The following is a 12,207-nucleotide window of genomic DNA, read 5'->3' as shown; positions in this document are numbered from 1 at the left end:
ATGGAGGATGGGGGTTAGCCTTTTGATTCACTTGAGTTGGGTCACGGGTGGTGGTGGTAGTGAGAAGGTGGTGTAGGCTCAGGCTCTAACCTACCTTATTATTCACTGCGGGCGCGAACTGTGAGTGGTTTCTTTTGCACGTGGCTCCCATGTTAGCCCCATTGAAGGCCCCCACCCCCTCCCCACCCCATGTTCTCTTCATAAATGAATCTCTCCACCCTTGAAAATTTCCACCTCTTCAGACGGTACTTCCTCCATTTATCTCAAGTACCACTCACGAGTCACCAGTCACGAGTCACTCCAAGCCTCCTACCTCTTTATATTTAGGCTCACCCCCCACCTTCACAAGAAGGGTCTACGTTCAAGCGTACCCTCCTGTCCCCTCATCTCCCATGGCTTCCCAACATGCACTGTGCGAGAGGCATCCACAGCCTCTCCTTTCTCTCCACTTTTTTCATCTTGGCCCTCCTCCTCCTCCCTCCACATATCATATCCATGTGGCCCAAGGTTGCTTTTTGATGGGCATCATGCCGTTTTTGGGCATTTTGGCCGTAAAATACATCCACTTATTTTGATGAGTTACAGTCACAAAATAAGGTAAATTATAAAAAAATCGGGTATTATTTCTACTAAACCCATCATTTCGAAAGGTGACCCAGCCCATCAAAAGTCATCCTTGTCCAAGTTACTTCATCGATTGAAACGATAAGTCCTAAAAACCATTAGATTTTGTTCAAATAGTGGTTTTCAAGTCTTTTCAAAACACAAGTTGGTAAACCTACAAGAAATAATGTATGTGCTTACCCTTTACCCGCTGCCATTATAACACTCCATCATTCTTCCTTTAATGTAGAGCTTCTATATTTCCATGTTGTTGTATGATAATGTTTTTTTTGGGGGGGGGGGGGGAGGGGGGCAGACATATCTGTTATAAGTGTTAGGGCTCTATTCTCACCTCCATCGTTCTTCCTTTATTGTAGAGCTTCTATATTTCCATGTTGTTGTGTGAATTTTTTTTTGTTGGGAGGGGGAGTCATATCTGTTATAAGTGTCAGGGGTTGATTCTCACCTCCTACTAACAATGCACAATCGCCATTCACATAGAATCACATTGACTCATCCGTGACACTCAGTTGGCCTACAATGCAAATATGTATTCACATTTCATATTTAACATAAGGAGAAAATGTTAGAAGCACTCAAGAAAAAATGTTGATGTAATATTCTATCCAACATTCTAAAAAACCCCCAATTACCAAATTGTGTTGTTTAAAGCTTTTTTATTTTGCACATCTCCCATTGAAAAGGGATCCACAACATTGTAAGCTAAAAGTATAACAATCATAAACAATGATGCATTGTCTGACCACAAATGCTTGTGTGCTAAAACCCTCACAAAACATGCTAGGTATAATGCTTTCAATAAATAGCCACACAAAATTTCTACCATTTGCCACATGAACATATATCACCTTCAAGGATGCCATGTGCATTTACACTTTATTTAATGATGCGAATATGCAATAACATGAAGTAGGTGACCAATCATCATAAGTTAACAGATTAGTTCCAAGGTTCATTCACTTCTAATAGTGCAACAAAAGTAAAAATTCTTGCAACTAAAAAAGGTAGAATCTTCTAATGTCATAGCAAATAGACAAAGCCCAATCAATGGAAAAGTAGTGGAAGTACTTCAAACTTTTTAATTGATTGTCTAACTTTTATTGATGTCAACTTGATGTCCTTTATAAAAATAATATTAATGTAGGCTTTGGTATTATGAACTTATGAAATCTATATGGAATATACATGATCAAGAAATAAGATCTTATCAAATCTTCAAAATCAGAAACTCCACATTATTTAGTGATAAACATTGAGCACACCCACCAGCAAGTTAAAAAAATTACAACTGAAAAAGGTAGAATCATCTAATATCATAGCAAATCAACAAAGCCCTATTAACGAAAAATTGGTGTGGAAGTGCTTCAAATGTTTTTAATTTATTATGTAACTTTTACAGATGTCAACTTAATGTCCTTTATAAAAGTAATATTAATGTAGACTTTGGTATTATGGACTTATGAATTTTTTTTTAAAAAAATTTTGAGCCAGGGTCAGGGGCCATCAAAGTTATCCCTTGACTCAAACAGAGAAACGCTTTTGTCATTAACTTCACCGAAAGCGGTTTCGTTACTCCCTTAAATCATAGCCCCGGGGGACCTAGTTGCCTAGGCATGACAGCCACCAACAAGTACTCCCTTTTGAGGAGCCCAGGTAGTGTAGGACTTACATGGGTGCACCTACTAAAAGCTATGTTATGCCCAGTGGATCTACGATGAGGAGTTGCCATAACCACATCGGGCGTGTGGGCTTAAAGGATTTATGAAATCTATATGAAATATACATGATCAAGTAATAAGATCTTCTCAAATCTTTAAAATCATAAACTCCATATTATTTTGTTTACGAAAATCACTCTTGTATTATTAGGAATTACATTTCTTTATTTTATATCGGGGACACCCATGTGTGCTATGCCAGTGAGTACGGGTGATTTGATATTATGATGGGCCTATTTCTCATGACAACGTTGGGATTGATTGATGTGTTTTCAATTGATTGTTTAACTAACATGGATTATGTCTATGAGTATAGGCGGGGAGATGTGTGAGGGTATTGATTGAGGTTTCGCACTGTGTGAGAGTATAGATTGAGGTGTCGCACTATGCGAGGGTATTGATTGAGGTGTTGCACAGATGGTGGACTGAGCAGTGGTGTGAAGATGAAGAACGTGTGTTAATTATGACATTTTTGTATTACCATTTAATTAATCATTTGTAGCCTATCATGTGGCTAGAGTTTATGTGTCTATGTGTACAAGATTATTTAATATACATGTATGCACAAGTAGATGTGTATACATATGCCCATTTATATTTGTTATTAGGCAATGATTTTATCATGTGTAAACCTTAGAAACTTCAAGATTATTTATATATAAAGCACAAGCCCAAAAGTGAAATAGGTGCTATTTATGGCTCTATGGGCTAAAATTATGAATATGATTAAAATATCGTGTGCGGAAGGAGCCACACACATTGGGAGGAGATTGCACCTAATGTGTTTATTCTTGTATTGTTGAATATTTTCTTCTGCTTATGTTATGCCATGGTGTGTTAATTTAAGGTGTGCATCTCTTGTTTATTTGAATTGCAAGCTCACATAATTACTTGGAGAAAAGATCCTATAATAGTGGTATTAGAGCTTTGGACAAGTATAAAAGGAAAGTTTGTTTTGGAAAAACAATTTAAAATCCTTTTGGATTTATCTCAAAGTGCAAGGTAAACTTCCTATTATTTTTAAGCTTTGTGTTGAAAATTCATAAAAGGTATGCATTTTTTTTAGTAAAGTCTACAAAAAGCTTGCAAAAGCCTACCATCCCCACAGTGAAAAGAGTACAACTCAATTTTCAAGGTTTTTGGGTATTTGTAGAGACTTTTGGGCAAAGAAAAAGAAGGGTCTTTAATCCTTGGATAAGACATGAAGTTAAAGTTTCAAAGCTTACCTAAAAGCTTATATAAAAACTTTTAGCAAAAACAGGTTTTTCCCAAAATGGCCGCTATGAAACGTTGGGACAGAATGGGATTTTATTGATTTCTCCACCTTTAGATGATCAAAGAATAGTATCTTAATCACCATGCTTAGCAAGATTCAAAATGATCTAAATAAGTCCAGCTTATGTGAGAGACTTACATAGCCTTTTCTCTTCCATTGAACGGCATACCATGGCCTCTGTTAGCATGCATGTCATTTTACCTTAATGCTAGCTTAATCTTAAGCTTTCCTACTTAAGCTTATGACTATCCTTTTTAGTCACATCACAAAATAGACTCTTTTCTGTATGTTAAAAACATTTGGCCTAAGTCTTTTTCATACCTTGTGGACAAAAGCAAGAGAGTCTTACCAAACACCGAGCAGCCATTTTCGAGCTATTTAAAATTAGAAGGAAACTTGGAAACAAACCCCAAAAAATTGGAAGTTACTCGATGAACTTTCACAACACAGAAAACAATGCACAGTGAGCACAAGACACAAGCAACACATTAGAAGATCACATCAATCACCATATAAAATTGAAACACCACTCCAACTACAATTTTTTGATTGCACAGAACAATACGCAACAGTATCTGCATTAATCAAGATCGACCAAAATAAAATTACCAATAATGGCTCGTAATAAGCAAACACAAAAACCATGTGTTGCATTGTCCACTACATCCACCAAAACAAATCAAGTTGAGTCACACTCATCGTCTATAAAAACATGATGAGCATGACATCGATCTGCTTGGTCCTTCTCAAAACATGCGTCTCTAGCCATGGTTCTTGCCATTGCTTCGACACTCTGGCAGAACACTTTGGATAGAAAATAAAGAATAAAAATTGTTTAGTTTTTGCAAATTAACATGTTTAAGTATATCGGTGTATTGTAGATCAAACTTGAATGTTCATGTCTTTAAACATATGCATGAAGGCAACTAAAATAATAAAATCTGCATGGTCCTTCTCAAAACGTGCGTCTCCAGCCATGGTTCTTACCATTGTTTCGGCATACTCTGGCAGAACACTTTGGATAGAAAATAAAGAATAAAAATTATTTAGTTTTTGTAAATTCACATGTTTAAGTATATCGGTGTATTGGAGATCAAACTTGAATGTTCCTGTCTTTAAACATATGGATGAAGGCAACCAAAATAACAAAATCCATAAATAAATAGAGAGACAAAATAAAGTGATAGTAGTCCCTAGCGCATCAAAAAACAAAGCCAAATGAATAGTAATCAATGTAGCACTGAATAAGGTCTAGATGCTCACTAATTATATGGATTCTGTCCCACATGCTCATCGATATCATCATCCCAATCATGTGAACTGCTAGCCTTCCCCTAGCCTCCTTGCCTCCTAGATAGAAGCAATGGCTATACGTATGAGGACACAAGACCCTCGTCAGAGTCCATTAAAGCATATAATCGACCAGACCTCAAGTATGCCTTAAGTAGAGGAGCTGTGCCACAGCCCAACTCAAGGCAAACACCACCAAGACGACAGAACAACTCCAAAAACACTGCAATGAAAGTAACGCTGCACTCCAAACGAGACTCCAAAACACCACGGATCTCCACAACCCCGAGATCCTTAGCACAAGACACATATGGAAAATAATGGTATGCCACCGAATCCATAGGATGCATACGAAGCGCCTTGAAAAGAGGTGCACTCTCCAACCAGTAAATCACAGGAATCATACCTCATTTGTGAATTGCAAAGATCATAGAAGAGGTATACTGTAATAGGATGACAACAACCGAATGAGGTAAAAAAATCCTCGGGGGGTGCACTTCTAAAAAATCATATATATCACGTACGTTCAAGGGACATTTAAAAAACCCCTTAACTAAAATTTTCCCCCCAATAAAACCACCCCTCTTTACTTATGAACTAACGGATTTTTTTTTGAAGTTGAATTAAAATACCCCTCCTGTTATTGTTATCCTGTTAAAATTTTTCCAAAATTTGAATTAAAATACCCCTCCTTTTGATCGCACGTGGTAAACTAAATTTTTTTGAGGTAAACCCCCCGAGAAAAAATCATATATATCGAACAAATTACCTTGGAACCACCACTAAACACACTATCTCTGTCCAGAAACCACCAGTCTCATAGTATCCATGTGATACATGACAATAACACGGTGCCAAATCTCCAAATCCGATACACGGCAATAGTGCTCAACCCAACCCACTGTCTCTCTTATAAAACATAACATAAATTTTATCAACCAAATTGCAAGATAAAAGTAAACGCTTGCAAGCTTCCAACACATGGAATATTACCTCCCATCGATGCCATAATCAACAACCAGCTAGAATCACCAAGAGTCGATGCAGCCAAACCTACTCCATATCGCACATGGTCCTCAGACACTGTATCCCACAGGGGCCTAGAGTTAGTGGCACCACGTACCACTCCACCGAAAGGGAGGCCCAAGAATATCAAATGAGCCGTCCAAGAAGCTGATCTCCCTTTTCTTGCATATTGTCTACCCTTGGGTGTGGATTTTTTCATGTGTGCATGAACTATGGTGTAAGATGAATTCTTTGTGCCATTTATAAAACACTTGTTGCCAATAGCAATATAATCCCCAACAATGGCCAAACACTTTGGACTATCCCCACATGATACATCTGAAACTGGCACATGTGGCTATGGTAGACATATGTTATCATTCTTTTAGAAATGATCAAGGTTGTTTTGCCATGAAGGCCCTCATCTTGAAAACAATCCAAATAAAGATTTATTGTCAAACAACTTTCCTTATTCATGACATTGTCGAAAGGATAGTAAGAAAGCCAAAATCATAACCTGACATAATATAGTGTAAACACAACAAAGAGAATATCCAAGCTCAATTTTCATCATGAGCATCCTCAATATTCATGTCTATCTTTGCGTCCAATAAGTCCACCCTTGGTTGCTCTTCCACAACTTTGTCTTTGTCTTACACATGCAAAATAAAGCAACGAGCCACTCAAGACAATGACCAATTATTAGCAAATGCCTACATTAATAAAGAACCCAACTTACCTCTCCTTTGTGTAGGTCTCTTTTTCGCCACCTCCTCATCAACCACCTTCTCCACATCGAGAGGATGCCCAAGCTTGAAATGCTAGTGGAGATCTTTCTTCTACACCAAAACATGACCTTTCTCAAGGTCAATCCACCAAGGGCACATCTCTAGCTCCCACTTGGACAACTTATGCATACTTTGGGGGTATATACACAATGCCTCATTGTCTAAAGCCAACCATTTCTTTGCTCTTACAGGCATGACAGCCAAATACCCCCTTTCTTTCAAACACACAAAATATCTGAAAACATTGAAAGCAACACATGATTGAGAAAGCATCTTTGAGTTTAAGAGAATGTAGCATTTTATTAAGAAATTTCCAATACCACTTTGCAAAAAAAATCAACCTCTGGGTAGCCATATGGACCATGTTAGACTTCTTTGTTGCCTTTTGAGCACTCTTTTTTTCCCTTGTGTCTTGGCCTGTCTCAAGAGGGAACAATTGCTTCCTCTTTTGAATCTTTATCTCCTTGTAATAATGATAGAGCAAGCAATCATTGGACACTACCATGCCATTAGACTCTTCCACAAAATCTTTAAGGATAACATTTGCCCCTTGTAAAATCTTTTCAAGAGTGACCTCTTTTCGAAGCCAGCTTCAAAGCAAAAAGAAATCACATCAAATCACAAAGGAAAGCATGCATATGACATAAGAGCAGGTTTTGAAAATTGCAAACAACTAAACACAAATAGCTATAGAAAACCATGACTTACTTTTTGTAGACATGATCTCTGCGCACAAGGCCAAACACATTTTTGGTTATCTTGCTTGCCTCTAATATACCCAACCAAAAGATTTTGGACTCTATATTGGTACATCACACAACGCTAATAAATTCAGCTTCTCTAGTGATGCGAAGCTATCCACAACCCATTTTAAGGACCACACTTTAGCTCGCCATGCATCACCATGCTTTGGATGAATAATGTTAAGGATCAACACAAATGGATATCATTCTCAACACTATGTCCAAAATTAACATTGTCTTGAAATGCAAATACAGTCACTCTATATTAATCTCAATAGAAATGAAATTCACCATTGCAAAACACACGATAAAATACCTTCTCATGGCTAATTCCTCTATCTCCTTAGCTTCAATTTTTTTCATCTCATCTTCTCCCATGGTCAAGCGCACTTGCTCAAGCTTTTTGTTTAGGTCTTGAGTAATTTGAACCTCCACATAACATTGAATCTCATCACATGAAAATTTAAAGCAAAGAATGAGTATCACTCAAATCGTAAGCTATTAAATACTCACATTATAAACAAGCTTGCCCAAGTATCTATGAGTAAGAGGGTACCAAGGCTTGGCTCCCTTTGTATTCTTCTTTCTAATCAAAGTAATTAACTTCCTATCTCTCTCTGGCAAATCTTTCATGTAATCATTATGATTGGTAGTACTAATGTTGACATAATTCACAATCTCGTCGTCCTGCAAGGTTGTGGTCACCAAAGCATAAGTATTCAAGCTTTCAAAAATGAAGACAAAAAATTACAATTTGCTCGAGAAAAACACCACATGATCAAGATCTCAATCATAAATTTTTATACAACTTACTAATTCATCCTTTGAAGCCTTCCCAAGAGAGCAATCTCACTCACATGTGTAGGATCAATGATCGTACACAATACACGGTGGTGCTTTGCTTTGTTTGAGAAAATCTTTTTTTGATAGCTTGTGTCCAAGCCACTGTACGATGGTTTCCCTCCCACACATAAAACATCCTATTCACAAGGATGTGCAACTCCGGTCTACTTCTCTTAACTCCTCCTCAAACTCCCTATTGATGTCATGCCAAATAGCATCCCATCCATTAGTCATTCACATAGGTAGTCTCTTTTTCACATGTCCAAATGGAAACTATAAATGCTCCCTTTTCTGGCACATATCCCTCTTTGCCAAATGCAATCTTTAGACCAAAAACATCTTTCCTTAAACCCCTAACACGGGCATAAGAAATAAGTCTACACAAAGGTATCACAGGACATTGAAAATAACTAAACAATCTAGGATTTTGCATGATATCCTCACCTTTGTCAATGTAAATCTTATTCTCATCTTTATTATCCTCCAATGGAGGCACCTTCGATCTTATAACATAAGGCACAATCTGTAAAAAAGCTTCTTTGCCATTACCCACATCTATAAGAGAGCCATCCAGCATAGAATCAGTCACTATCTGACAATCCACCTCCTTTCACAAGCATCCTAAACACCCTCAATATTGGTCTCCACAACACAACTAATTTGATCCAAACTAACTATTGTTGAAATATACAAGTGAATAGGGTGTGTGTGGGAACAAGCCCTTGCTTAGAGGCTGTAAAAGAGAATGTGTAAATTTGAAAGAACCTGTGAAAAGGTGAGAAGAATCTACTAAGAGAGAATAAAGGGTAGCATGAGAAGATTTAGGAAGTGGAGATATTCTGGGAAGTGTGGAGATATTCTGGGAGAGATGGAGAAAATCAAGCAAAAGAGGTGGAGATATTCTGGGAGAGGTGGAGTGAATCAAGGAGAAATCAGTGGGATTAGATGCTTGGATGTAAACTCTATAAATTGAGGCATTGGCCTAATGAGAATTTGCTGGTTTTTTATTATCCATACCTACATTAAGCTATTTGCTAATTACTCACTAATCACTTCTTAATTACTCACTAATCACTTATCCATGCCTACATTAAGTATTTACTAATTACTCACTAATCACATCTCAAGTATTTACTAATTACTCACTAATCATATCTTAATTATTTACTAATTACTCACTAATTATATCTTAATTATTTATTAATTACTCACTAATCACTACTCACTTATCCATGCTTACATTAAGCTATTTGCTAATTACTCACTAATCACGTCTTAATTATTTATACTAATCACTTTGTTAATGATGTTGATTCTAGTATTTGATCCACCATAGCTCATCACATTGCTGTAATTTCAACAACTATTGCCTGAGACTCTCCTTCCTTTTCAATTGCTTGTGCCTTTTCTCTCTTGTTACACTTTCTCTCGCCAGTAGTGGTGGATCACCTGCACATTAAAACACAACCATTAATCATTCCAAACACAACCATTTATCCTTCAAAACAAAAACCATTCACCTATGCACCACCAAAAAACTTGAACTTTGTCTATGTCTCAAACATCACCTCCATAACCCTTCAACTTCATCTCAAACCCCCCATGCATCCTTAATGCTCACTTAATGTTTTTGAGTATCACTTTATAGCAAGTTTATTTAGAGCAAGTTAATTTATGTTGAAACAAAAGCATAAGAAATCTTTACAAAGTTTTGTAGAGCATAACAATAGTTCTCAATGCTAGCATATTAAGAATAAAAACATGAGCTGAGCCCTTAAAATCCAAGGTTGACAATGTCCTCCCATTACCGAAAACCAATGCTAGCATATTAAGAACAAAAACATGAGCCGAGCCCTTAAAATCCAAGATTGAAAGTGTCCTCCCATCACCAAAAACCAAATCATGAATGTGGCATTCTATCCTCATCCACTACATAAATAAGTGTACACATCACGAGTATACAAAATCTATATGAATGCAATATCATTTATTTAAAGGTATCTTTTGATGGGCCCACACATCTTCACAACCTCCCAAATACAAGCTTTCTTTTCAACATAAGAAGGAAAAATGGTAAAAATCACAAAAAAATAGCGCAAAAACGACGAGCCATATTCGGGCTAAACAATAAAATCAATAAAATCACGGACGACTCAGAGAAACAAAGTTGCAATACTACAAAAATACTACAACTCTCTCATACAGAGTTTTTCAAAATTCCTTTTTGGAACACCCTCAAAAAAGTGCTGTAAAACAAGAAACAAATTCTTGAAAAAACTTTTCGTCTTGAGACAGTGAGATGAAAAATAGGTTTTAGAACCTCGTCTTCCATCTGGGAAGTTCCTAGCTTACGTTTTTTTTTCAAAAAAATATCTCTAAGAGGTTGGTCACGTACGTATAGCGCCTAGGCTAATTAGGACGAACGGACACCCGTTTGACCCAACAAAGAGTACGCCAAGCCTCTTATGGCTAACGGGTTGTGGGAGAATATAAAAAGCGAAAAAAAAACTGTGTTTGCTCATTAAGAAGCATTTAGGCACTCCAACATGGCCACGATAGAGAGAGTGCCAAGCATTTAGGCACTCCAACATGGCCACGATAGAGGGAGTGCCAAGGATCACACAAGCACTGAACCCAATGGCTGACATCTTTGAGCCATTGAGATCTATGCCACAAATGTTACAATGGAGACAACGTAAGCAATAGTAGGCACACAAAAACAACGTACTTTATTCATGAGAGAGCCTGAATATATAGGCAAGAGATTTTTACAACTGACATCATTGATGATCCATGAGATGGAATCCAGATCCTATAATCTCTCCCCTGATTACTCCACAATTCTCTCCACACCACACTTGTACTCTCCTAGATTCTAGCCTACACACACATGGGCATACTGCCTTACATCATAGATTAGATCACTCACACTAGCACACTCTTAAGCACACCTCTATTCCTATGTTCACGATGTGAACTGATGCTATCACCCCTATACATTTTAGTCCTCTTGAGTTTGATTTACCAACACCCCCTCTCAAACTCAGAATGTACAATAGTTTAGGCATGACATGACTTGGTTATCCATGACCAACGCAAGGACGTGGTTTTTCAGAGGTGTGGAAGGTGTAGGAGACTTGGGTCAGAGGTTTAGCCACCCATGACATACAAAGAGTTTACCTTGGGATTGGTATACAATATCAAGATGAGGTTAATGTGCAGGGGTTACATCTTTATTCAAAACAGACGGTCATCAAAAGAAGTTGAAGGAGTGTTGGAGGCCCCCTTCTTCTTCACTTCCATGCTGAGATTCTGGTGTACTTCCTCTTGATGCTCTTGTTCTTCTTCAGCATGTTCTTCATTGTCGGTGATGCACATGAGATAGGCCCTTTGAGCTTTCTTCCTTGAGAAACAGTCCTTCTCTTTGTGGCCTGGCTTGTGGCAGAAGTCACAAATGATAGTGTCATTATATTTGTATTTCCCTTTGCCAGAGAATCCCTTGTTGTGGTACAGTACATCTTCTCTTACAGATGATCTTGGAGATTCTTGCTTGAACTTATTCTTCTTCTCCTCCTCAAGCAAAGAACCTTCAATTTCTACTAGTTTCGGATCCGGCATATTGGTGAGGGTTGTTACAGCATTGTCATATTCAAGACTAGGAAGAGATTTGAGCAATACACCAATGGAGACATCCTCATCAATGCGTAAATCAATACCTGCAAGTTGAGTCAGGAGACTTTTCATGTAATTTAAATGAGAAGCAAGTGAGGTTTGAGGCTTCATTTCAAGACGAAAAAATTCAACCAGAAGTCCAAACTTAGAACTCTTTGACTTGGATCCAAAGAGTGTATTCAAAACATCCCAGGTATCCTTGGCATTATTGCATTCATCCACATGATGGATGTAAGTGTCATCCAATT

At 37.6% G+C, this 12,207-nt stretch overlaps 1 protein-coding gene across 1 annotated transcript in view; it reads right to left on the bottom strand.

The window, feature by feature from the left end:
• Positions 1 to 9,635: 9,635 nt before the first annotated feature.
• The window catches only part of LOC147605296 (triphosphate tunnel metalloenzyme 3-like), a 41,539-nt gene continuing 38,967 nt past the window's right edge, over positions 9,636 to 12,207 (bottom strand). Inside the window, exon 2 of the mRNA XM_086794194.1 lies at positions 9,636 to 9,736. Within this exon, the coding sequence (XP_086650320.1) occupies positions 9,651 to 9,736 (86 nt within the window). The 3' untranslated portion in view covers positions 9,636 to 9,650. The remainder of the gene's footprint in view (positions 9,737 to 12,207) is intronic.

Source organism: Cibotium barometz, chromosome 60 (assembly GCF_041138505.1).
Source record: "Cibotium barometz isolate CiBa-2024 chromosome 60, ASM4113850v1, whole genome shotgun sequence".
In the NCBI taxonomy this organism is placed as follows: Eukaryota; Viridiplantae; Streptophyta; class Polypodiopsida; order Cyatheales; family Cibotiaceae; genus Cibotium; species Cibotium barometz.
Note: the sequence above shows the minus strand (reverse complement) of the source record. Positions and strands in the feature narration are given on the sequence as shown.